Genomic DNA, 27,538 nt, shown 5'->3' with positions numbered 1-27,538 from the left:
GGGAGGAGAAAGCATAGCTCAGTGGTAGAGTGTGTGCTTAGCATGCACGAGGTCCTGGGTTCAATCCCCAGTCCCTCCATTAAAATTTTTTTAAAATAAATAAGTAAACCTAGTTACCTCCTCCCCCCAAAAACCAAACCAAACAAACAAAAATAAACAAAAACCGACTGGTTATCAGATTGCCTTCCAAAGCCTGTACCACTTCACATTTTCACCGGTAGTGGGTGGGGGTTTTTTTCCTCTGCTTCCCCAATAGCAATTTACTTATCATGGTTAAATTTCCTTTTTCAATCTTATAATCTAAAATAATATCTCATTGTTTACCTTCATTTGCATTCCTTAGTCTATCAGTGAGGTTGAGAAGCTTCCATAACATTATCGACCTGTTGGCTATTCCTGCAGAGGAGTATTGCGTGGAAGTTTGACCTGTAATTTCTCGGTTTGGGTAGGGAGAGCAGATAACTGACCTGCGACCTCAACCAGACCCTTCTTCCCTGTGTGCTGCCTGAGGCTAGAGGCTCCACCAGATGGGAGGAAGCATATGGTGTCTGTGTTGAAGCAGATCAATTGAGGGGACTGGAGTAACTCTAATGCCTGGCCTGGGACTAGACACAGGGTGGCGGGAAATAACGTGGCTCCAGTCCCCGAGAGGATGCTGGGTGGTTTGTGCACAGGAGCCAACAGGTTTGATGAGTTGAGCAGCCGCAGGGAGGTGCTGCTGAAAGTTAGATTGGCACAAATGTCCGTTCTGGGTAACCAGTCTGTTTGCAGTCAGCTGGACTCTAGCCAGTTGCTCAGTCTAGGAGGAAAGGTGGCTGGTCAGGGGAATGGACTCAGGGCCTCTAGAAGAGGGGGAGACAAGGGTTAAGCAGAGCTGGGGCTCCAACAAGGACATTCCCATTACATCAAGCAAGTCCTCTAGTGGGCAGGTGACTGAGGACGGATCCTGGTTGTACAAACCATCATAACAGGCAAGGAGCAGGAAAGAAGCAGAAATGGCCCACAGGGTTCCTTCTGGACTTCCTTTAGAAACCAAACCCAGCGAAGCAAAACTAAGTCCAGGTTGCTGTGACGGTGGGGCTGGGGCTGCTAATGTGCTTCCTGTCACTGGTGAGGCTGGCTCTGGATACGGACTTCTGTTCTCTGCTCAAACCTACTCAGGCAGGTCCCAGCAGCTCTGGCTGTGCAGGAGTGGAGAGGGCAGAGCTGGTGCAAATGAGTCAGAAGCAGGAGTTGCCAGAAATTTCCTTTGCTAATGGTGAGGGCCAAACTGAGGAAAGGAAAACATTTTGTGCTGGCCCAGTTGAGTGACCAGCCATGTTTTTGTAGCTCAAAGAAAATGATGGATTAGGTTACCTTTTCCTTCTAAATCATTTTTTAGCTAATCATGTTTCAAACCAGAAGGCCCTCATCATTAGAAGAGACTGGAATTTATTAGACATTTCATGTTTTTCTTCCTTAAGCTGTGGGTCTGCATTTCTCAGACCAGTATTTTACTTGAGGGGCAGTTGGGTTTTTAGGTATTTTTACTGATCACTTTTACACACTTCTCTCATGAAGACATCAGTGAAAGGAAATACAAGACTAGCTTTCACTCTGTAAGTGGCGAAGCTCTATAAACTCTACATAATCCCTCACTGTTACTTTTTAACATGATTTCAAGTCACTGTGGACTCTAGTGGCCCCCGACTAGGTCAGATATCAATTTGGAACAAAGTAAGGCAGCTGTGTTCCAGCCCCTCTTCCTTTTTTTAACCTAAGCTTAAAGATTTGAGGTTGCTTTTGGATAATCTAGGTGCATGTCTCCTTGCTATGGAGTGTGTCTTTTTTTTTTTTTTTAAATAGGATTTTCTTTATGCTGATGAGACAACTTACTTCTTTTTTTACTTTGGTCATAAGCTAGGAGTGGCCTCAGTAGACACTTATTTTAGCCCTTGTGTGAAACCTACTTCTAAAACCAGCATCAGCAGATGTCCTGCCAAATTTAATTGGTTACATCCAATAACTCCATATAGCAGGTCACTTCCTTTGGTTGCTTAGGGACACGCTTTGCAAATAATTCATCCTAGAGAATTCATTAGGAAGCTGTTCAAAGCCAGCTGTGTCACAGGAGCGTTCCTGACATTTAACAAACAAACAAACAAAACCCTCTACTGAGCAACTAGAACAACTAGTAACGAGCAGTTACTGCTTTGAAATTTCTCCAGGCCAAAATGCTGTGCCATTCGGTACAGCAGGTAGCATGTTGAGGACTTGATCTGTCATCTGCTCACGTGCTGGAATATATTTGGATTATTTATTTAATTTTTAGTTAGACCTGGTCTATCCTTCATGGTTCTTATTGGCATCTGTCAGGGTCCCAGTGGAAGACAGATAGCACATTCAGGGGATGATTGAGGAGTGTTCAGTGAAAAGACCATGCACAGAGGAGGGGCAGGGTTAAGAAACCAACATGGGTGGTGCAGCACCAAGGTCTAGCAGAAGGAGAGCTGCTGCCACCCTAGGTCTGGAGAGGCAAGGGGAGGGGCAGTCACCATAACTTCATGAGGGTTATGAGGCTGGGGTGCCTTCCGATGGGCCTGTGGCCTCAGGAGGAGGAGAGAGACACTGCCAAACCAAGGTCCAGCAGGAAGGGAACTGGGAAATAAGTACCCTGCTGGTGCCTCCTGTTGGCCTGACATGATGAGAAGCCAGAGGGCGAGGAAGGCCAGGTGGCGCATTTCTTGGAGACTGAGCAGAAGATGTGGGAGGGTGGAATGGGATCTAGAGGGGTAAGTGGAGACTTCTCAGCACAGCTCACCTTTGGGTGGAAGGAAAATGGACATCCAGGCAGGAAGGAGGAGCCTGGTTAGACTCCTCCATTTTCATAAATAATTGTCAGTGTCACTGGTGGCCACTGGAGTGCCATGTGGTAGGGCACCGCTCCTGACCAGAAGCACAGATCACCTGTGGTTGAGGTCTCTGCTGGAGAACCCAGCCTCTTCTCGCGTGTTCTCTAACTGCTCTGATGGCTTCTTGGGAGATAGATTCGTGGAAGACTTTTTGTGGTGCATTCAGAATCTGGACATATTGTCTGGTGTTGCCTCCATAAAATATTTCACCTGGTCACACGTGTTGACTTCTTTCAGCCACCCTTGAGGGTGGCTCCAACGAAAAGTCTAATATTTATTGCTGTGTTGCTTGTGTGTGTGTCCTTAACTGTGGTTAAAATATGTGCAGGAAGTAAGTTTTAGATGTGAGGCTTGGGGAGAGTTTGTTTCCCCTGAGAAACCCTTTTTCTTTATGTACTTCAACAACCACATAACTGATTTCTTTTCCTATTTTAGCTTCTGTTCTGGAAGCTTAGATCCAAATTTTTAAGCCAATTAATTTGTTTTCCTTTGGGATCTTTGTGTGTGTGTGTGTGTGTTTCCTTCTCTCAACTTTAACCTTTTATTCAGGTTTGAATTTTTTTTCTGGATCTAATTTTTATTCTCAATTATGTTTCACTATTTTATAGAGTTCTGAGAAACCACTTGAAATAACTTTTTATAAGGTTGGATAAATTCAGTTGATCAATTAGTAGGTCTGGAGGAGAGTGTCCTGAATGGAGGTTCCGAAGCCTAAGACCTGCCTCATGATGTGACTGCCCTCAGGGAACTGCCCTCCTGAATGCTGGAGTCCTCCACGGCTCCATCTTGGGTACAGAGATCAGATGTCCTTAAGCGCACACATAACCCACCTAGGAAGGCAGTGTGGGGTAGAAGGATGTCCCCTACTTTGTCTGCAAGAAGCACTGGGTAGGGGGTTTTGATCAATTAAGGAAGTATTTATACAAGTCTTTTGAGAAGTTTAAAATGTTTCATATTTGTTCATGCACTCATTTTATATTTATTGCAAGCACTGGGCCAAGGATACAGATGAGTAAATCATTCATTCATCCTTTCAGTAGGCATTTATTGAGCAACTCTTGTGTGCCTGGCCCTGATCCCAGTGCTGGGGAGGCAGCCATATAAGGAAGAACTGGGGTTTTCCTCTTCTGTTTTATTTCCTTTACTACTTCGCTTCCTGTCACCAAGTGAGTGGCCTTTCCCCTACACCAAGGAATTCTCTGCAGAAACCAGCTGGGTGGCCTATAATATAACTCAATCTAACACTGTCTGCCTGAAGATAGTGTCAGATTCCACCGGTTAAAGGCTCAGTCCCATAAGCCTGCTGCCCACTTCACATGCCAATTGCAAGTAGTAGGTCCCCAGTTTACCACAACTTCTGTCCTGCTTGACCACACACTGGAGGTTCCCACGACCCCCTCCTCAAGTTTGATTAATTTGCTCCAATGGCTCACGACCTCAGGGACATACTTCTATGTTTACCAGTTTACTAAAGGGTGTGATGAAGGATGCGGATGAACAGCCAGGTGAAGAGATACCTCAGATGAGGTCTGGGAGGGTCCCTAGCACAGAAGTTCTTGTCCCCCTGGAGTTGAGGTGTGCCCCCTCCCAGTGTGGATATCTTCAACAACCTGAGCTCTCCAAAGTTTGTACTCTTGGGATCTTCTGGAAGTCTCCTCATATAGGTGTGATCAATCATTTACTCATTTCCAGCCCCTCTCCCCTCTCTGGAGAATGGGGAGCTGCAAGTTCCAAGCTTCCAATTAAGGCTTGCTTGACCAGCCCCCATCTGGGAGACCACCAGAAGTCACCTCAGTAGAACAAAGGATGCTACTGGTGCTCTTGTCACTTAGGGATTTTTAAGAGTTTTAGGAGCTCTGGGCCAGGAACAGGGGCAGAGACTGACATGTATATATATATGTGTATTTTCTGTTATCTCACAACAGCAATGAACAAAACAGTGTCTCCTCTCACAGCACTAGAACCTGTGATCCCAGAGGCACTCATAACCTAATGGGATTCTTTGCTTATGTTCTTTGCATCTGTGGCATGTGCCAGGACTAACTTCTGAGATCAAAGTTGTGTTTTCGAATTAGGGTTTATAGATCTAAGTTACTATGTTAAAGATGGTTGTAGCTGCAAAGAGATTTATAGCTTTTCCCTCATTCTCTCAACATTACAGAACGGTATCTACAGGTAAGAGTCAAAGACTTAGTGATAAACCTGAGAATTGTGTCTGTAACTCCCAAGGGGACTAATACGCTGGGCTTTTATTGTCTGAGGGATGCTCCAGGTGACGAGCCATGATAACATTCTCCAGGTCACACACAGCACATTAGCGCTGGAGAGGTGAGTAGTTCTCAGCTGGCCCTGCCAACGCTATCCCCCAGTTTTGATTTAGCAGTCTAGGGCAGGGCCTGTGCCCCCTTCCTTGTATTTTGACAACTTCCTGAAGAAATCTGAAGTGCTTACCAGTCCTGTCCCATCTTCAGAAATGCCAGTCTTCTCCCACGCATTAATTTGGCACATGAGGAAATTGAGGCTCAAGGGGACAAAGAAGTTGCCCAGCATTACATAATCAAAGGCAAACCCAGGACCCAAACGCAAGTTCCCAACTCCCACGCAGTGCCCATTCCATCAGCCCAGGCTATTTGCCTTCTGTGGGTGCACAGGTAGTGATTGTTGGGAGGTGTGAAATTATGCTTGCTGTGAAATTATCCATCCCGCTTTCTGCCCTGCTCTGGAAGGAGTGCCAGCAGGGGCATGGCCTGGGCAGTTTGGTTTTATTCTCACTTGATAATGCTCTTCCATTGAAGTATTTCAGTTATTACATTTGTGGTGCCTGGCTCTGAAGACTTCTCAAAGCAGATGGTGCTACTTTAAAAACCTTAATAAGCAAAGTGTTTTGGAACTCCCCTGGTGGGTCAGTCTCTCTGCAGGAGATGACTACAGCAGACATTGGCGACCAGAAGTGTCATAGCAGCCTAGGTAGGTTTCCACAGAGCTATGGCTCAGCCCTCCAGCGCCAAACTCATTCGTGAGTGTGTGCATATTTAGAGGAAACAGCTCCCAGAAATGACTTAGAAGGAAGGAGTCAGCCTGTTACGTGCACCATGGAGGCTGAGCTGAGTGCATTTGATCAGTTTTTTCTTAGTGGTTGATTCCACATTTGGTTTTGAGGACCTGAATGGTTAAAGCCTCACATTCCAGTCCTGGTACCTATCCTTCTAGAACAGGAAAGGAATTCTAAAGCCCCAAGGATGGTCCTCTCTGGGCTATTCTTGGGATGTACAAGTATTTGCATAGTCATTTGCATCTAGCTTGCATATGATTTACATATGCCTACGGAGACAAGTCTCTTCCAGGCAGTTTGCAAGTTGAAATTTCATTTTTTCTACTTAGAATGACTCCTTTCCTTTCCTGATTTCTCTCATCTCCTGTCACGTCACGTGGAGTTCTTAAATCTTGTCTTTGAGTCCAGGGACCATATCCTGTCTTCAGCCTGCAGCTTGAAGTACAATGCCTCACATAGTAGGTGCTCATTGAATATTCAGTGAATGTAGTCACTCTGGTCCCTTGAGTTGACTCAGCATAGTCCCAGGTACTGGTATTGGAGGATAGGAAAGGACCAACCAGAGTTCTAGAATCTCACAAAGAAAATAGAAAATAATGTCAGAGTCTATCTCTGTGGTCTTAGGGGCGAGGAAGAGCTTCTTTAAAAAAATCTTCAAAAAGTGTGAAACAGTAATATAGTACAAAACAACAATGTAAGGCAAAAATTGGTTCCCAGTCAATGAAGGATAGCACAGAGTTCATTAGCAGGTAACAGAGGTCTGAAGGTATTCAACACGTCTACAACATACCAGCAACAAGTGCAAATCAAAAAGCAAAATGGCAGCAATCCCTTAGGAAAATGGGCCAAGCCACTCAGCAGGCAGCTTATAGAAAAGGAAATCTGAAAGCCTAACCATTATATGGAGGGAGGCCCCACCTGGAGAAGTGCAAGGTAAAACAACAAAAAGATCACTTAAAACCTATCAGATTGCGAAAACTAGAGAGAAAGCTGGATACTGCCAAGTGTTGGCCTGGATGTGAGGGCTCTGCACTCAGGACCACTGGGGGGATCCAGTCATTTTGGAGGGTAGTCAGGGAGAACTTAGCTCAGTTTAAAAAACCATAAACTGCGTCACCCAGGAGTTCCGCTCCTAGGTACAGATCCCAAGGAAATTGCTAGACCAGTCCTTAAGGGAACATGCGTGGGGGTTTTGGAGCATTGTTTGAGGTGCAAAGGTCGAATCCGACTGTGTGTCTTACCGGAAGAATGAAGAGGTGGCTAGACAAACTGTAATGGCTATGCTGCTGAGTACAAAAAGTAAGAAAATGAGACCGAAGTAGGTTAATTAAAAATATATGCACACAAACACATGCACATTGTAAGAATGTAACAAAGAGAAAGATACACATTAAACATTTGCCAGTAATTGCCTATGCTGGAGGGAAAGGGCTCATGGGAGAGGAAGAAGGGAATGAATGAGTAAATAAAGTAAGAGAGAGCCTTGCTCAGATCCTTGATGGTAGTGTGTCATGAACCAAGGAGTGAGGTTAATTCACCCTCTGCCCCTGAGTATCTCAAACCCCAAAACGCCACCCTCCACCAGCAACTTTAAAAAATTTAAATTCTGGCCCAGAGATTGGAGTCCGGCCTCCCTTTATACATATTCCATCTTCAATTTGATGAAAGGGTTCACACTCATGTTCAGAAAAGTCAGTGTCTTGCTTAATAGGCTGCTGCTCCCAGAGGCTGTTGCTTTTTCAGAGTTAACGCAAGAGAATGAATAGAGGTTGGTGTTAAAGGAAAAAATTGTTCTGGCACTTGTTAAGGTGGTAAGAAAGACTTTATTCAGGGCCATTGCAATAGGGGAGAGAGATTGGGCTTGATTTTGAATGCAAGGACAGTGGGGGTTTGGAGCCAAGGAGCAGGGTGAAGGGGTTGGTGGTGGCAAATCACTAAGAGGAGATATCAAGAATGGGTGAATTTTTGCTAAACTGACTTGATAGGGTTCTTGCTGGAGGCTGGCCAGGATGATCAGATATCAAGAGTGGGGAGTGTCTCTAAACCAACTTAGCAGCATGCTTGGTAAAACTGGACTCTGCAGGATGGACACAGATGCCCAGGGCTGAAGCCTGGGTGAGAAGAGGCTCGGAAGAGCCTGAGTAGAGTTTGGTCAAGGACGGAAGCTTTGTCACTAGCAGCCCAGTGCCTTGTCTGCTTTTCTCTTTTAGTGTCTCCAGCTCCTACCGCAGTGCCTGGCAAGTGGTAGATCCTCAGTAAGTATTTTTAAGAATGAATAATGATGGATCTTCCTGGAAGATACTTTGGGGTGGGAGAGCCTCCCTGATGCATAGTCATGCTCCCCCTTGGGTGTGCACTCCCCCAAAGCTTGGGCTGTGGGCTGCTGCCGGCCTGGAGGCTGGAGGAGGCCCTGACTTGCCCCAAGGAGCAGAGGTCATTGGAACCAGAAGGGGGAGCAATTCTACGAGCCATGTGCGAGGCTGATGGCCGTGACCCAAAGGGTGTCTGGAGGATCTCCAAACCCTTTGAACCAGAAATTGCTCCTGAAGGATGATGTTTGAGAACCAAGGATGCTGGAGCAGGCCTGAGCTTGGAGGAGGAAGAGAGGACTTGAGCTGGCAGCAGTGGCTTAGAGCAGACCCTAAGCCTGACTTGCTGGGCGTGGCGGGCCAGAGTGCTGGGGGCGCTGGCTGAGTTGGGGGCTGGGTGGAGCAGGGGGCCGTGGGGGCCTGACTGAGTGGGACCAGGAAGACCCCACCCTCCCCCACCGTCCCCCCTCCCTCCCTGCATGTGTTCTTCACAGGGCCTGCCTCGTGCACCACAAGTCAGCAGAATGTTGGGGCCTCCTCTCTCCTCCCCTCTGGCTTTGACCCTGCTGGCCAGACTGAGGACTGCCCTGCTGAGCATCAGCGGGAGCACATCTCCTGTGCCTTCCTGGACTCTTCCTGCTCTCGTGGCTCCTGTCCCAAAAGAGCATGGCTCTGGGGTGTCTTTGTTTTCTGTTAACTAGACGGGAACCAGGGAAGCAATGTCAGAACCAGTTGTGTCTGCAAATTCTGGCACCAACAATGGCAAATAAGCCGTGTCCTGTGTTCTCCAATTTGTCCTGGTCATTCAGGTCTAGGGGCTGGTCTGGGGACAGCTGATACCTCCCTGTCCAGCTTACCTGCTGATCCCAGTTTCCTTCCCAGCATCCTAGTGCTCAGTCTCCCACCTGTGACAGGATGGCCCTGCCCCTTTCTCACATATGTGTCCTCAGAGCAGCTCTGTCCTTGGCTCCTACCTACATCCTCCTCCCCTAAAGTGCCTGGGTGCTCCTGGATTCCTGGATCCAGACAGTGTGATGCTCATGACTGTGCTCAAGGCTAGGGAGGGAGGAAAGGCGGGAGACCAGAGAAGTGGGGCCCGAACATCTGCATGGTGGCAATAACTCCAGCAATAAAAGTACCAGTTAGTATTTATCGGAGCTGTGTGCTCAGCATTGTGCCTGGTGCTTTACGGACATTATTTCATTTAATCCTCACAGCAATATGAGGTAGGAACCTTTACTGTCCCTCTTTATAATGAGGACACTGAGGTTGGAGAGGTTAAACAATTTGCCCTCAGCTGCACAAACAGATGAGGTGGAGTTTGGGTTTGAACCCAGGCATTCTGACTCCCGTGCGTATGCTTAACCATTCTGTGCTGTCGAGCCTTTTACATTGTGGCCGTTCACGCCTCATCCAGTACCATCTTTCTCTCTCCTGCTCTGATGCTCTGATCTATAGCTCCTCATTCCACAGTCACAGGAACCAGTTGAGGCAGGGTGGTTATTAGTACCATTTTGTGGATAAGGATGCCACAGCTGGAGAAGTGAAGTGACATGCCCAGGGTCGCACAGCTAGTCCTGCAGGGTCCAGACGTCACGGAGACCTGCGCCAGGTGCAGGGCCCTTCCCTCTAAAGAGGCAGCACCTGTCGTGAGGCAGGGAGGCGTGGGGCCAATGATTGCTCATTTTGCGGAGGTGAGGGGAGAGGGATGTGGGGCCTGCGTCTGTGGTTCCTAGGAGTGCAGAGCTGACGCTGCTGTCTGCTTGGCTCACACGGGGCTTAGTGAACACTTGGCCGGAGCAGTTGAGGATCAGTGAGCAGAACCTTTAGGAATCTTCTGCTGCTGCTTTAGCCATAAAACCAGTACTAAACCTCAGGCATATGTATTACAACCAATAAAGCTGTTTCCATCCCCCGTCTTTTTCCGAGCCAGTGGCGCTCCTGACCCTGAAAAATGGTCCCAGTGCTTGGGCAGTGGTTTGAAGGAACTGCTCTTGTGTCAAGACATGGAGAGGAAGTAAAAAAAACTGACTTCTTTCTCAATTAGAGGTGTATTCTGAGCATGGCTTTAGGGAATTCGCAGGAAGGCTTGTGGTGAGTTTTTTGTAAAAGCCTGCTTCCCTGGGGAGGTATTTATTTTGGGTCAGAAATGCTCCTGTTTGTTTCTTTCTCACTAACATTCACTGGTGGCACCAAAAGCTACCCTATCCAGGTAACATCTTAGGTCACAGCAGCAACAGTTTCAGATATTTTGCAAGTGGAGTACATTCGTGTCCCAGAGTTGCCTTCACTAATTACTTAGGTGACTTAAAACAGTAGGAATTATATTCTTTCACAGTTCCGGAAACTGGAAGAGTGAACTCAAGGCAGGGCCCTGGGCCCTCTGACAGCTCTAGGGAAGAAGCTTCCCTGCGTCTTCCAGCTTCTGGTGGTTCCTGTCAATCCTTGGTGCTCCTTGGTTCGTAGCTGCATCACTCCCATCTCTGTGTGTCCTTTTCTGTGTCTTATAAAGATACTGTCCCTGGATTTAGGGCCCCTAATCTAGTGTGACCTCGTTTTAACTGATCATATCTGCAGAGACCCTATTTCCAAATAAGGCCACATTCTGAGGTTCTGGGTGGACATGACTTTGAGGGGGACACTATTCAACCCACAGCATGGAGAAATCAAGAGAGGTGGTGTCCAGGTGGTCCTGCTGCAGCTCAGAGTTTGCACACCTGGTGACAGGGTTGTGCCTTTGATACATGGGCTCGTAGGCAGAAATTCTGGGGGCTCAGGCCACGTGCCCTCCCGTTAAAAAACTTTGGACAGCTTTTCCTAGTGTCCACTCGCTCTCCAGGGTGGGTTAACCCAAATTCATCCTGGCTTCCTGGTCTGACTAGCCAGGATTCCTGGTCTTTTCTCCTGCTGCTTCTGACCACTGACTTCATTTGGGTCAATTAGCAGCCTTGCAGCAAAAAACCCCAGAAGATTGTCAGCCCCCCGTTTACTCCTCCGTGTGCACACCTGACACTGCTTTCACATGCACTGACCTGTCTCATCAGTGTCCCCCTTGGTCACAGCCCTTTGTTAGATTGTGAGACCACAGCAGCAAATGCGCTGAGTTCTGCAAATCATGTAGAGGCTACATCACCAACAGAATAGCTGGTCCCAGTGGGGTCTCACCACACAGGTCTTCTTCCCCGAGCTGGTTAGATGAGTCCCCTGCAGGTGGGATTCTTGGCCAATTCTGCTCTTAGCCTCATCCCCTCCCACTGTCTCTCACGGTCACTGGGCTTCAGCTGCCGGGGACTTTCTGGGCCTCACCCCTGCCAACCTTGTTCCTCATGAGGCGCTCTGCAGTATAACTTCCTTCTCCTGGAACTTTTCCATGTCTGGCTCCTGGCCATTTGGTTTCTCAGCTGAAATGGCACCTCCTCCGGGAGGCCCTCCTTGACCACCCTCCTCCACCAATTCACATCACCCTGTTGTACTTTCTTCACATAACTGAGCATTTTCAGATCTCTTTCTTGTTTATTTGTTGATTCTCTCCCCTGCCTCCATCTGTGAGGACAGGGACCTTATCTTCTTGCTCACTGCTGTATTCCAAAGCCGACAGCAGTATCAGGTACATCGTAGGTGCCTCGTAGAGTTTTGGGGCATCTTCAGTAATGCAACACTTTCTTTTTACCATTGCAAGTCAGAGAGAGGCAACACACCGTGCTGCGTGGAGCATTATCTGGTTAGGATTCGGAGACCTGGGTCCTGGGGTGGTTTGTTACTCACCCATTGTGCCCCGGCGAGGACTTCTTTCCAACGCTCAGTTCCCCGAACTGTACAGCAGGGGCACATCCCTCTCCAGTGCACGGAGTCCTTGGGCAGATCAAATGTTGCAGTGAGATAATGTGATACAAATGCAAGATCGTGAGGCTTCAACCAGTAAAGATCTTTCAGAGACCACAGAACACGGTGGAGTGAACACAGGGGAGAAGCTGTTCCAGAGAAAAGAGGCTTTTCTGAATGCTAAACTCTCTGATAGGGTAGCCCTGGGGACTCATTAGCTAATGGAGGTTGAATTTTCTCTTATTTCTTACTCTTCCAGGAAGGTATTTTGCCATGGTAGAGCATAGTTATTTTTAGCAACATAACTGTTTCAGACAAGCAAGATAACATTTAATCTCCTGATTATAAATGCTGGGGGCCTAAAGAAGCCTTCTTGAGATGCTCTGTAGAGGATTTCTATAACTTCTCGCCTCTTGAGGTGGGTCCAGGCTGCTCTCCACACTGGGGATGTGGCCCGATGGGATGGAGGCTGTCTAGAATGAGGGTGACCTACGCCCAGCTGACGGTGCTACAGGCGGGTCTCTAGTCCTTGGTGAGGCCCCTCGCAGGGGCTTCATGTGGCCAGTGAATTGTTGATTCAGGATCCTAGGGCAGGGGCGGGGGTCAGGACCTGGGGAGCAGCTGGCGGGTTTGAGTCAGGACCTTTGGGGTCGAGTTAGCCTAAGCCTAGTGGTGGCAGGGACACGCCCAGTATTCACAGAAACAGCTTCATATCGAGTGTGTGTTTCTCTGCTTGTAGCTCCCTTCCTTTTTCAACTTCTGGGTGGACTCCTGGGACCCCGGGTCTTTCTCTCCTGGAGTCTCCAGCTCTGCACACCGCTAGGTCCTGGCGTCTGACTGTCTCCCTCTGGAGCAGTGTCTCACCCACAGCCCAGCCCCAGGCAAGGTCACAGACAACCTGGCTGTGCAGCTTGTGGAAGACCCAGTTCTCTTGCTTTGTTTCCACTGTTCTGCTGCTGCCTCTTTTCTAGCCTTTTCTGTGCTCCCTCAGACCTCCATTTCAAAAGCTTAGCGAGAAAACAAGAAGGGGAGATACCCCATGAAGGAAAATGAAACAGAGGCTCTGAATATAAATTCAACCTGTAAATTTGACAACTTTGATGAAACTGGTTAGTTCCTTAGAGTTACAAACTTCTCAAAGTTCATGTAATAGGAAATAGATAACCTGACAGTCCTAAATCTATTAATGAAGTTGAATTTTAAGTTTAAACTTTCCCATTAAAAAAAAAAAAAACTCTAGGTTTTAGGAAAACAAAACCTAGGAGAAAATCTTTGTGGCCTGAGAAGTTCTTAGATCCAACACCAAAAGTACAATCAGTCAAAGAAAAACTGATAAATTGGATAAACTGATAAATGTTAAAATGAAGAACTTTTACTCTGAGAAATATCCTGTTGAGAATGAAAAGACAAGATACAGAATAGAAGAAAATATTTGCAATTTGCATAACTGACAAAGGACTTGAATCCAGAATATATAAAGAACTCTTAAAAATCATCAATAAGAAAGCAAACGTAAATTTTTTTAAAAAGATGGACAACTGATTTGAACACATGCTTTACCAAACAAGAGATACAGATGGCCATTAAGCCCAGGAAAAGATGCTCAACATCATTAGTTACTGGAGAAATGCAAATTAAAACTATAATTTATAAAATTATTAATTATAAAAATATAATTAACCCTACATACTTTTTGGAATGGCTAAAATAGAGAAACCCAAACTGATAATACTAAGTCTCTATCATCAGAAAGCTCCCATGAAGTACCCATCACCTCATGGAGCAGGAAGGTGTAGGCTGCATTCTGGCCTTCCTTCATGCCTTCTTCCAGGTCAGAACCTGAGGTGGGCAGTGGGTACCCGCTCTTAGACTCATTCAGCAGCTCGGAACCCCCAGGGCTCCTCTCCTGCTGCTTTAAAGCACCAGCTGCCTTTGTTCCTTTCAGCTCAGACCTGTCTCCTGGCACTTTGGGGAACTTCTATATGCCACACCAGGAGTTGTGGAGTTCTAACGCTATCCAGAGACTGACTTCCAGTTCACTGGATCAAAACATGGTGAATTGTCTTTATAATTAGGTAGATCATGGGCTGAAAGGTTGCTTTTCTCAACCTCATGGGAGCTAGGAGTCCTGCTTGGTTTGCATTTGTATCAGGGTGGATGTGGATGTGAATGTTGAACACACTATGTTCATTAAGATTTGTAGCTGGGAGATAAATCATGTCTCAACAGATTCAGTTTCTGCTCTTCAGCCCCCATATCCAACAATGGGCATGTAGAATGAAGTGAACAGTTTAACTGAAGCACATAAAAAACCTGGGGCTTTTAGACAATGTGAAGTCAGTATGAAGGCAGGAATGTGATGTGTCCACAAAAAAAAGCTAATGCTATCTGGTTACATTAACAGAGGTATAGTTTAGAGAACAGAGGAAGTGATTGATACATTTACTCTCCGTGCCCCCTGACCTCACATTGAGTATGATGTTTAGTTCTGACAGTCACATTTTATTTTATTTTATTTTTTAACTTACTTTTAAGTGAAGTATAGTTGTGTTAGTTTCTGGTGTACAACATATTGATTCAGTTATACATATATATTCTTTTTTCATGTCCTTTTTCATTATAGGTTATTACAAGATATTGAATATAGTTCCCTGTGCTCTATAGTTAGACCTTGTTGTTTTATCTATTTATATGTAGTAGTTTGTATCTGCTAATTCCAAACTCCTAATTAATCCCTCCAACCCCCTCGCTTCTACCCTGGTAACATAAGTTTGTTTTCTATGTCTGTGAGTCTTTCTGTTTTGTAAATAAGTTCATTTGTATCATATTTTAGATTCCACATATGAGTGATATCATATGATACTTATCTTCCTCTGTCTGACTTACTTCACTCAGCATAATCATCTCTGGGTCCATCCATGTTGCTGCAAATGGCATTATTTCATTCTTTTTTATGGCTAACAGTATTCCATTGTGTGTGTATATCGCATCTTCCCATTCATCCTGACAGTCAGGTTTTAATACAGACATTTACAACCTGTAATGTCAGTGAAGGGCAATCAGGATGATGAGGCAATTCAGTGCCAATTAATATAAATAAAGTTTGGAGAGATTGAGCCTGAAGAAGAAAGATTTGCTGTGTTCACAGTAGCTGGCAGTGCTTAAAGGATTCTTTGTAGGAGAGTGATTTGACTGTCCTCTGTGCCTCTGAAGCAGTGCTGTACAATAGAACTTTCTGTGATGATGGTAATATTTTGTATCTGTGCTGTTTAACTAGATAAATGTGATTTCGAGCAATTAAAATGTGGGGATTGAATTTTAAATTTAATTTTAACTAATTAAAATTTAATTTAAATAGCCAAATGTGGCTATTGTATTGGACTGTGCAGCTCTAGAGGGCAAATAAAAGAACAGAACAGGAGTTGGCAAATGTTTTCTGTAAAGGGCAAGATAGTAACTGTTTTGGGCTTTGCGGGCCATATGGTGTCTGTTGTAGCTACTCAACTCTGTCATCATAGGGTGAGAGTATAGGCGATGTATAAAAGAACCTGTGTGTCTTTGTTCTGTAAAACGTTATCTATGGGAACTGAAATTTGAATGTAATATGATTTTTACATGTCACAAAGTATTACTCTGCTTCAATTTTTTTCAACTGTTTTAAAAGAGTAAAAATCATTCTTAGCTCACAGGTTGTACAGAAATGGGTGGCAGGCTGGATGTGGCCTGCGGGCTGTGGTTTGCTAACCCTGGCTTAGAATGTGGGTGGGAGCCTTGGGGAGTCATATGTGTAAGTTCAGTAGAGGAAGGTGATGATTAATTAGTGGGAGCCAGGGATGGAATGAGCATCTTCAGTAAGTGGTGAGTTTCTTGTTACTAAAGGGCTTAAGTAGAGGCTGGATAATTAACTCTCTGGCAAGGGATGAAACAGAAATGTGTCTATTTAATACAAGTTATATTAGAATTTTCCCCTAATTCTGTAGGCATATTGCATCAGAATGCCATGTGACTGCTTTAAAATCATACCTGCTTTTTAGAGGAAAGTAAGTTGTTTTCCCCCACTTTGTACTTACTCTCAGCCCCATGTTGCTGGAATGGGGACATTTGAGGTTGGAGAAGGGTGCCAGCTTCTCTGGGACGTGCCTTCATGGGGGAGTTGGTTATGTCCATCTGTATGCAGCCCAAGAGAGGACCTAAGACCTCCACATCCTAAGAGAGGACTCTCTACTGGCCAGATGCCACCTTGCTCGGTCTTGGAGTTTCCTTTCTGGGCACAAGGTGGCTGGGGTCAGGAAGCTTCACGTCTAGTTAGCTCTTTCTGCAGATGGGTCTTACCTCAGTCTGTGACTGGTGAAAGTCACCACCGATACTCTGCCCTTCAGACAAATGGGGAACTCATTGCTCTCTGGGGAGCTCCGAGCCTCTGTCCAGAATGACCTTGAAAACCCCAGTCCAGTGGACCCAGTTGTGACAACTTGACTGTCCAAGAACTTACTGTCCAGCCTGTGGAAGGCTAGAGATTGGGTTATTTCTATTCCTGTCAACTGTTTCTTGATTTTCTCTTCTTCCTTTTGCTTGACTTCTAGCCCTTTAACTTCTAATCAACATCTCTGCCAAGATAAAGAAACATGAAAAAATAAACAGCTTTTTCCTTAAGGGGGAAACTGAAAGTGCTAGTTTGAAGTTTTAAATTTTTTTGTGCCTTCATCCAACCCCCAATCTGCCCTCACCGTAATAGAGTTTTTTTCTACATCTTTGTGAGGCACAGGAAACTTAAAAAAATTTTACTTTGGGGATTTAAACAATTGAGATATATTTGACATACAGCATTGAGTATGTTTAAGGTGTACAACATACTGATTTGCTACATTGATATTGCAATATGGTTAGCAGACACCTCTGTCCTATAACATAGTTATTTCTTCTAGTTTTGGGAACAGTGTAGATCTAGTCCCTTAGGCTGTGGAGAACAGGGAGCTCTCCTACACTGTTGATAGGAATGTAATTTGGTGCTGCTGTTATGGAAAACAGTATGGAGATTCCTCAAAAAGCTGAAAATAAGCCTACCCTGTGATCCAGCAATCCCACTTCTGAGCATATATCCAGGGGGAACTTAAATTCGAAAAGATGCAGGCATCCCAATGTTCACAGCTGTACTATTTACAATAGCCAAGACATGGGAGCAACCTAAGTGTCCATTGACAGATGACTGGATAAAGAGGATGACTGGATAAAGAAGCACACACATACACATACAGTGGGATATTACTCAGCCATAAAAAAGAATGAAATCATGCTATTTGCAGCAACATGGATGGACCTAGATATTATCATATTGAGTGAAGTAAGTCAGAGAAAGACAAATATCATATGATATCACTTGTATGTGGAATCTAAAAAAAATGACACAAAAGAACTTATTTACAAAACAGTAATAGACTCACAGACATAGAAAACAAACTTATGGTTACCAGGGGGGAAGGGGAGGGTGGAGGGATAAATTAGGAGTTTGGGATTTGCTGATACTACTATATATATAAAACAGATAAACAACAAGGTCCTACTGTGTAGCACAGAGAACTATATTCAGTATCCTGTAATGGCCTATAGTGAAAGAATATGAAAGAGAATATATATGTATGTATAACTGAATCACTGTGCTCTACACCAGAAATTAATACAACATTGTAAACCGTCTATATGTCAATAAAAATAAGTACATTTTAGAAAATTAAAAAAAAAAGATCTAGTCTCTTAGTAAGTTTAATGCTTATAATATGTTTTGTTGTCTTTAATCACTGTACTGTGTACTAGGTCTCCTGGACTTACCTGCTAGTTGTATCTACCTTAAACAACGTCCCTCTCATTCCCTATTGTGGGGATTTTTAAGCGTATGCAGGGTAGACAGAAGAGTGCAATCAACCCCAAGTGCCCATCACCAGCTTTGACAGTGACCGACTCCTGGCCAGTCTTGTGTCATTGATACCCTCCTCCTGCCTCCAGTGTTATTTTGGATCAAATCTACAGGAAGCTTTTGACATGGTGTATTGACTCACTTTTCGCACCAACATCTCAATTCTGTGTGTTCTATTTCAGATAATTGCCTTTGATGAGTTAAGGACAGATTTTAAGAGCCCCATCGACCAGTGCAACCCTGTTCATGCGGTAAGTAGTGGGTACTGGTGGCCGGAAGGGTGTTGTCCCCACGGGCCACCCAGGGCCTGTGAAGGAGGGCGAGGTTTCGATGAATAGGATTAGTGAGGCACATACCTGGCCCTGACTGCATCTCCACACCTGGCTCAGGGTGGTCGCCCCCGAGGCCTGCTGAGGTCTGCAGGTCAAGTGTGGCCACTCTAATACGCAGTGGGAAAGGTCTGCCCGCTGTGGCTGTGGGGTCCTTAAGGCCCCGTGTTACTGGTTTTTGGCCTTGCATCCTTGAACAAGGAGACAGGCTCCAGGGTGTGGGAGCATCACTGTGGTCCACCCAACTCTGCACTTTCCCAGGTTTCTCAGAGGGACACTTGCAGGGGGGTTGATGTACACAGCTCCTTGCCCCATATCTATCGGCCAGGAGGCATTCATCTTGGGAGGCTCTGTGGGCTTGAAGTCAGCTTGCTTCCCCCAGGGAACGTGATGCCGTCTGATTGTCCGTTCTGGGTTCAGTATGTGAAAGACCTCCTTGCCCTAGCACCTGTTGATCCCAGAGACCCACTGCTCTGTCTGGCTGGCCAGGCTGCGCGTGCTGCCCTCCCACGGGCCCTGGAATGGATGTAGAGAGAGACGTCGCTGCAGGGAGAGGAGGAGGACCTCACTTCTGTTGAGTGGGGTGGGTGTTGGCTCTCTGCTCCTCTGGTCAGAGACAGGCACCAACCACGCCTGTGGACAGAGCCTTTTCCAGACTCATCCCAGACCTGCCCGTGGAGTCTGTGTCTCAGTCTAAGCTCGATGGGCCTACACTGAGTTGCAGTTCTTTCCAGGCCCTGGTTTTCAGGGCTAAGGCAAGTTTTTGTTTGAATAGTTCTGTTGATATTTTCAGCCAGAAGTTGTGGTGAGAACACCAGGATTTACTAGTGTGAATATACATATGTATATTATGAGTATTACTGTGACTATTAACCTGGAAGGCTATGATAGCATTCTTTAGTGACTGGGACAGAGAGGTCTGTTCTCCTCAGCTGCAGGCCCCCTGAAGAGGCTATGCTCTTTGGGAGATCCCAAAGACCAGGGGAGCAGGCCTCCATAAAGTACAGGGCTGTTACTGGAGTTGTGAGTTTTTTTTAAATTGAAGTTTAGTTGATTTACAATGTTGTGTTAGTTTCTGGTGTACAGCAAAGTGATTCAGTCATATATATATATATATATATACACACACATATAGATATATATTCTTTTTCATTATATGCTATTACAAGCTATTGAATATAATTCCCTGTGCTATACAGTAGAACTTTGTTGTTTATTTTATGTATAGTAGTTTTTATCTGCTAATCCCAAACTCCTAATTTATCCCTCCACCTACCCTTCCCCTTTGGTAACCATAAATTTGTTTTCTATGTCTGTGAGTCTGTTTCTGTTTTGTAAATAAGTTCTTTGTGTCATTTTTTTAGATTCTACATACAGATGATATCATATGATACTTGTCTTTCTTTGTCTGACTTACTTCACTACGTATGATAACCTCCAGGTCCATCCATGTTGCTGCAAATGTCATTATTTCATTCTTTATTATGGCTGAGTAGTATTCCATTGTATAAATATACCACATCTTCTTTATCCATTCATCTGTTGATGGACATTTAGGTTGTTTCCATGTCTTGGCTACTGTAAATAGTGCTGCTGTGAACATTGGGGTGCATGTATCTTTTTGAATTAGAGTTTCCTCTGGATGTATGCCCAGGAGTGGGATTGCTGGATATTATGGTAACTCTATTTTTAGTTTTTGAAAAAAATTTGTTTATTTTTTATATCTTATTTATTTCCATTATTGTATTATTTAACTATTTTATTTTGGTGTGGTGGTGGAGGTAATTAGGTTTATTTTTAGAGAAGGTACTAGGGATTGAACCCAGGACCTCATTCAGGCTAAGCATGTGCTCAACCACTTGAGCTATATACCGTCCCCCCTGTTTTTAGTTTTTTAAGGAACCGTACTGTTTTCCATAGTAGCTGCATCAAATTACATTCCCACCAATAGTGTAGGAAGATTCCCTTTTTGGAGTTGTAAGTTTTTTTGAGTTTTTACTACATGCTAGGAAATTTTATATATGTATATATCCTATAATCCTTACAACTCTGCCCGGTAGGCACCATTATCCAAGGACTCAGAGCTCATGAGTGGTGAAGTCAGGATTGGAATTGAGGTCTGACTATGTTCTTACACCTATTCTGTGTTGTCCCTTTAAGAGATTTGGTGTTTTAATGCCTGATTTTATCATCCCTTTGGCATCCAATTCTTTGATTCAGTGAAATAGAGCCAAACTCTTTTCAAGTCAACTGAGTAAAGCAGAATTTTGTGGCAAGTTGGAAGAATCCCTAAGAACCACTTGAAAACCTACTATATCTTGTGAAACTTGTCACGATTAAAGCCCATTTTGTTTCCATCTGCCAGCCTCACCACCCAGCAATGAGAACTTGGCTCCACCAGGCCTGAAAGAATTGCACCCTGGGCCTCTTCCCTTTCTGGTTTTTGTGTTTGGCACCAGCATCACATACCTGGCTTATTAACATCTACCAGTTGCACGGAGCTGCTCTGGACCGAGAGGGCGCTTCTGTCTTGGAAGGCCAGGGAGTCAAGGGCCTGCTTTCCTTCCTCCTGGTGGATTGGTCTCAAATTAGAAAGTGGCTCACTTAGAACAACCGTAGTTTCTTGTGTGATCCCAGGGTAAATGGTAGTGAATTAATGTGTCCTGCCTGTCAATTCCATCATGTGAATTCTACACTAGGGTGCAGGGGTTTGTTGAAACCATGAGACCGTTCATGGAGCCTGTTTCCAGGTTGCCATGGCAAGTTCCTTAGTTCAGAAAGAACAGAGAAAATTAGGACCAGACCACATTCCACAGGGAGCTGCTGTGAAAAGTCAGTGTAGGAACAGAACCTGCACACAGTAGGTGTTCAATCCTATTTGTTGGTGAAAAAATGAAGGACTGTTGAAGGGTGAGGTTGTGGAGCAGAGAAGATGTTATTAAAGACACACTTCTAATTAGTTAATTAATTAAGGAATCTGGGCTTTGAAGGCCAGACATTTCATGGACAGACTGAAGCCCCTAGGTAAAGGACTCTTTGTGATTTAAAAAAGAAATCCATAAAAACCCTTAATGGGAGGGTATTAGACATTCCCCCAGGTTTTTATGTTCCTCCCTGGCAGGAACTTAAATGGTTTGGATGCCTCATTTAACTCATCTTTAAGCTCTTTGGGCCTCTGTAGAGCCTCTGGAGAAGCATTTCAAGGCTCAGGTGGCTTGAAAAAGCTACTTCACAGGTTGGTAACTCCAGCCCTGGATGGTCTTATGTTACAAACAGCTGCTAGTTGATACGATGCATTTCTAAATGAATGTGTGTGAGGTCTGCTGGTCCTTTGTATTTAAGATTCCCTAAAGTTCCAAATATTGTTGGGCCCTCCAGGTGGAACCCCTTCCAGGAGGTGGGAAGAAGGAGAAATGTTTTTACTCCTAGTTTCTTTTGTTAATCTTTTCCCTTTCCTTTTACTAGCTGGCGTTTAATGTCACTGTAAAGTAAGGAGAAATGTCCTTCTGAGGATCTAGCTTCCTGGGAGGGAGCTAGCATGTGTCCTGGACCCCCCTATTTCATGCCTGGTATCTCACACCTTTTCACATTTTTCTCCATTTATGCAGGCTCGATGCCCAGCTGTATGTGTGTTTGCGTGTGCATGTGTGTGTGTATACACACATGTGTTGAAGAGGACATGGTCAGTCTTCCTAGCCACATGGACACTAATTTGTCCTGATGTGGGCTCTTTCCTCTGTGCTTAAAGGATGCACAGGAATCACTGTATTTATGATTTAATTAGGGGAAATTGAAGTGTCCCAGCCACCTGTCTTCTCCAGATCCATGAGGAATCTCATTATCATCACATCTACTGCAACCAAATTGCCTCGGTAATGAAGCACCAGGAAATGCCACAGCTGTGTTCAGAGTGGCTTCAAAAATCACAAAAGTCATTGCAAGAGCAGGAAGGCAGCATTTTGTGTGTGATGCGAGCATCATCGCCTGCCCAGCCACGGGGCATCTTTCCCTTGGCCCTGAGCCAGACTCTGGAAATGGACTTCAGTGTTTTGAAAAATCTTAGCCTAGGGGCACTGCTGGTGTCTAATTGAGTGGCAAGATTGCTTCATCTAAATACACTCATTTTAGAAAAATAAAACCAACAGGCAGAGAAGTTCCCCACATTACACACTAATCAGGCACATATGCTCCTCGAGACTCGAATGGGAAGGCCCCCCAAACCCACCTTGAGGCCCGACCATGGACTTTGGGACATTCAGTGAGCACATGGTGCCTGTTCTGCAGTTTGACTGTTTTACAGGGACATGAAAGCTGTAGAAAAAAGTACAGAAACCTCTGTTGGGCTGAGAGGGAAACTGAGCCCATGCTATTTGCTAGGAAGTTTCTGTTAAGAACAAATAACTGTGACAAGGAAGATGGAAAAAAGCTCGAAACTTTTTTTTTTTTCAATTTTATTGAGAGTGTGTCTTTAAGGTACAAAGCATAACAACTTGACATATATATATTGCAAAATAATAGATTAACATCCATCATTTCATATAGATACAGAAGAAGAAAGATAAAGTTTTTTCTTTGGGATGAGAATTTTTAGGCTTTATTCAATTAGTGAATATGCCACATGGCGGTGTTAACTACAGTCATCCTGTAGTCTATCACATCCCCAGTACTTTTTAAACTTATAACTAGAAGTTTGTATTTGACCACCTGCCTTCAATTTTACCTCCCCTCTGATCCTCCACCTCTGCTAACCACAAACTTGATCTCTTTTTCTATAAGTTTTCTTTCTTTTTTTTAGATTTCACATGTAAATGAGATCATACAGTATTTGCCTTTCTCTGTCTGCTGACTTATTTCACTTAGCACAGTGCCTTGGAGGTCCATCTATGCTGTTACAAATGGCAGGATTTCCTTCTTTTTTTATGGCTGAATAATATTCATATATATATCACATCTTCTTTATCCATTCATCTCTCAGTGGACATTTAAGTTTTTTCCATGTCTCGGCTATTGTAAATAACCTTGCTATAAACATGGGGGTGCAGATATCACTATGACGTAGTGATTTTGTTTCCTTTAGATATACCCAGAAGTGGGATTGCTGGATCATGAGGTAGTTCTACTTTTAACTTTTTGAGGAACTTCCGTATTGGCTGCACCAATTTACATTCCCACCAACAGTGCACCAGGGTTCCCTTTTCTTCCACAGCCTTGTCAGCACTTATCTCTTGTCCTTTGGATGCTAGTCATTCTAACAGCAGTGAGGTGATAGCTCATTGTGGTTTTAATTTGCATTTCCCCCGTGATCAGTGATAGCAAGTACCTTTTTATGCACCTGTTGGCCATATTATGTCTTCTTTGGAAAAGTGTCTGTTCAGTTCCTCTGCCCATTTTCAATTGGACTATTATTATTTTTTGCTTTTGAGTTGTATGTGCAGAAACTCTTGTTAGGTAAAGCCATGTGGGTGGGAACACACAGGCCATGTGCTGGAAGGGGTCTGTGGTGGGTTCTGTCTCCCCTACTTGGGGATGAATATGGGGCTTCTTGTGTTCTTTCAACAGAAAGTCTAACCTCACTTCTCTTTTCTTTCTTGTGTGCCCTGATAGAGGGAACGACTGAGGAACATCGAGCGCATCTGCTTCCTTTTGCGGAAGGTCAGTGCAAGAGCCCCCTCCCTGAGCGTGGATGGTCACATGGTCGTGGTGGTCACACAGGGAATGGGGCTGGTGAGGCTCGGTGCCTGCTTTGGTCCCGTCTCCCAAGGAAGGCGAATGGTGGAGGGGGAGGGGAGGTGGGAGCCAGTGATCCGTTCTTTGGAAACCTCCAGAGACAAGACGAGCTAATTAAAAGGGGTGGCCATCAATCAAAGTATCAGGACCACACTGGATATTTGCAAGTGCCCTCTGGTTGAATTTAGAGGTTCTTTATCTTTGCGTGATGATAGATGGCATTTACAGCTGGTGTTGCCTCCCAGCCTTTGTTCCTATCTGGTGCGGTGCTCCGAAATGCTCCTGCCTGGCTCAGAGAAGTTTTTAACTGGTTGTTGGGTTTCCTTTGAGGTTTCAACCTGCCACTTAGCTTTGCTGTTTGATTGACAGCATCATTGGGAGCGTCGGAGGGGTCGGATGGGAGATATTATTAAAGGGGGAGCTGAGCATTCAAAGAATTGCTCTGAATGGATGGGCAGTAGGTCACAGCTGCCCTCAACGCATTCAGGAAGCACACATGTGCACACATATTCATGTGTGCACTTCCAGCTTAAGCTTAGTATTTAGCATGACTCTGTGATGTAGCTGGGGGACCCCTGTGGCAGAGACACCAGTCTGTCACTCACCAGTAAGGAAAGCACATGGGTTTTTGCAGCAACGTGTGGAGAACAGCAACTTGCAGGTAAAACGTAGCCTTGAGCCAAGGACATCCCTGATCTCTGTCCAGAGCTATGGGCTACAGGCCACCTGTCCACCCCAAAGGAGTTTATGAGCCTTATGTGGATAGGAGAGAAACCAAACACCATGCCAACATTGATAGAAAGGAAACAATTTTGCAAGCTTTTGAAATTTTTCTGTATTTCAGTAATTGTACCTTTCATGGGGAGAAAGAGTGTAATCAAGAAGTCAGTTATTTTTCTAGCTAATTACATGTCCTTTAGTGCTTTCCAAGAAATTAAGTATGTTAGAGTTCCACTTCTCTGTCACAGTGGGGAAGTAACCTCGGATAATGAAAATACTAGTGATCCAAGGAATAAAGAATGATTAACAAAATAACATACGGCATTTGGTATTCAGGGTAATTCATGAATTTGTCGGTTATTCTCCCAGATAATATCTCGGACACCAATAACCCGCTCCAGCTGTCACTTTCATAGACTCTGGTTTGTACTTTAAGACTGACACCTGAGTGCCCTTCACACTCTAGGTCGCCCTTATCCACCATCCCGAGTGTACCATCCTGAATTCTCTGGCAGAGCAATCATCTATATCCATCACCTTTGAGCCTTGTTCATCCTTCTGTGTTGCTTGACCATTGACTCTGTCCAGACAGTGGTCAGTGGCCTGTGGCGGCCTCTGCCAGTGTCCTGCCCTGTAGCCCTGGACCTTTCAAAGGTCAGAGGCAAGAATATGAAGGGACACAGGCAGTGCAAGAATTAGCATCACCACTTGCAAATTTGCATGTAGTTTGTGTTACTCTCTGTAAAAAGTAGTCTGAGGTATTTTACTGCAGGAAGCACTGTCCTCCAAGGACCTTTGTTTTTCACCCTTTTCATTGACTCCTTCCCATGCTACTGCCTCTGCTGCTTCGGTGAACGCAGTAGCTCTTCCTCGTTAGTGAGAAATACCAGGGAGGGAAGCTCAAGGTCAACATCAGAGGACACGAAATGCTGACTTCAAGATTTTAGGGGTTGTAACTGCACCCGATCACAGGAAACCTAACGGTTTTCTGTCTCTCACGGGGAGGTGCACTGGGGCTGCCAGCCCCCCCCCCCCCCTCGACTAACTGGAGGCAGAAATAAGCCACGTGCCTGCAGTTTCATTTCCTTGGGGCAACCTGCTCCTGTTCCAGTCCTCTTGCTGAAAGCACATCTTTCCTTTAGACACTCGGCCCTGTTAGTTCTCCACCTCTGTGTCTGTGCGCTGGGTGCCTGAAGAGGTCCTTTCTGTTGATGTCAGCATGCTTTCTTTCTGAATGTAATTGCAGATTGTTGGCCTGTCTGAGTATCTGGCCATTGAGAACTTGCTGTCCCCTTACACGTTGTTTTAGCTGAACTTGGTAACTCTCTGTATTCTCCCAGACACACCTAGGTCCTGGGCATGTGGGTCTGTCTCCTCCCACTAGAACGTAAGTTCTGGAAGGACAGCAACTTTGTACTGTTTGCAGTCACACCTAGTGACATAGAAGGTAGAATGTAGCTTGTTGAGATTGCTTAATAAATATTCATTAACTAAATTGATGAATGAGTGCTAACTTTCTGATACTTCTGTAATCTAAATTCTTCTGGTTGAAACACTGGAATAATCAATGGTCTTTCCCTTCATTTTCTTTGTTTTTATTAATTTTTATTTTTTATTGAAGTATAGTTGACTTACAGTGTTTCGGGTGTATAGCAAAGTGATTCAGTTATACACACATATGTATGTATTCTTTTTCAGATTCTTTTCCCTTGTAGATTATTATAAGCTGTTGAATATAGTTTCCTGTGCTATACAGTAGGACCTTGTTGTTTATCTATTCTACGTATAGTTTTGTGTATCTGTTAATCCCAAACTCCTAACTTATCCCTCCCCCCTTTTCCCATTTGGTAGTCATAAGTTTGTTTTCTATGTCTGTGAGTCTGTTTCTGTTTTGTAAGTAAGTTCTTTTGTGTCATTTTTTTAGATTCCACATATAAGTTATATAATATGACATTTGTCTTTCTCTCTCTGACTTATTTCACTCAGTATGATAATCTCTAGGTCCATCCATGTTGCTGCAAATGGTATTATTTCATTCTTTCTTATGGCTGGGTAGTAGTCCATTGTATACATATACCACATCTTCTTTATCCAGTCATTTGTTGATGGACATTTAGGTTGCTTCCATATCTTGCCTATTGTAAATAGTGCTGCTTTGAACATTAGGCTTCAAGTGTCTTTTTGAGTTAGAGGTTTTTTTTTTTTCCTAGATATATGCCCAGTAGTCGGATTGCTGGATCACATGGTAACTCTATTTTTAGTTTTTTAAGGAACCTCCATACTGTTCTCATAGTGGCTGCACTAATTTCTTTTTTAAGTTGAAATATAGTTGATTTACAATATTGTGTTACTTTCAGGTGTACAGCATAGTGATTCAGCTTTTTCCTGATTATATTCCACTGTAGGCTATTACAAGATATTGAATATAATTCCCTGTGCTATACAGTAAATCCTTGTTGCTTATCTATTTTGTGTATTGTAGTTTGTATCTGTTGATCCATATTCCTAATTTGTCTCTCACCCCTGTCTCTCCCCTTTGGTAACCATAAGTTTGTTTTCTATGTCTGTGAATCTGTTTCTGTTTTGTAAATAGGTTAATTTGTATTTTTTTTAGATTCCACATATAAGTGATACTGTATAGTATTTGTCTTTCTCTGTCTGACTTACTTCACTAAGTAAAATATTTTCTAGGTCCATCCATGTTGCTTTAAATGGCACTACTTTACTATTTTTTATAGCTGAGTAGTATTCCGTTGTATAAATATACCACAACTTTT

At 44.4% G+C, this 27,538-nt stretch overlaps 1 protein-coding gene across 2 annotated transcripts in view; it reads left to right on the top strand.

The window, feature by feature from the left end:
- The window catches only part of CNIH3 (cornichon family AMPA receptor auxiliary protein 3), a 207,778-nt gene that overhangs the window by 134,343 nt on the left and 45,897 nt on the right, over positions 1–27,538 (top strand). Inside the window, exons 2-3 of one of the 2 annotated variants that reach the window (XM_010992673.3) lie at positions 18,168–18,236; positions 23,919–23,966. In XM_010992673.3, the coding sequence (XP_010990975.1) occupies positions 18,168–18,236; positions 23,919–23,966 (117 nt within the window). Of the gene's footprint in view, positions 1–18,167; positions 18,342–23,918; positions 23,967–27,538 lie in introns of those variants that run through there. The other variant, XR_010377166.1, reaches the window with a different exon arrangement.

The sequence above is a fragment of the Camelus dromedarius genome, chromosome 21, assembly GCF_036321535.1.
Source record: "Camelus dromedarius isolate mCamDro1 chromosome 21, mCamDro1.pat, whole genome shotgun sequence".
NCBI classification, from domain to species: Eukaryota; Metazoa; Chordata; class Mammalia; order Artiodactyla; family Camelidae; genus Camelus; species Camelus dromedarius.
This window is presented reverse-complemented; position numbering and strand designations above follow the sequence as displayed.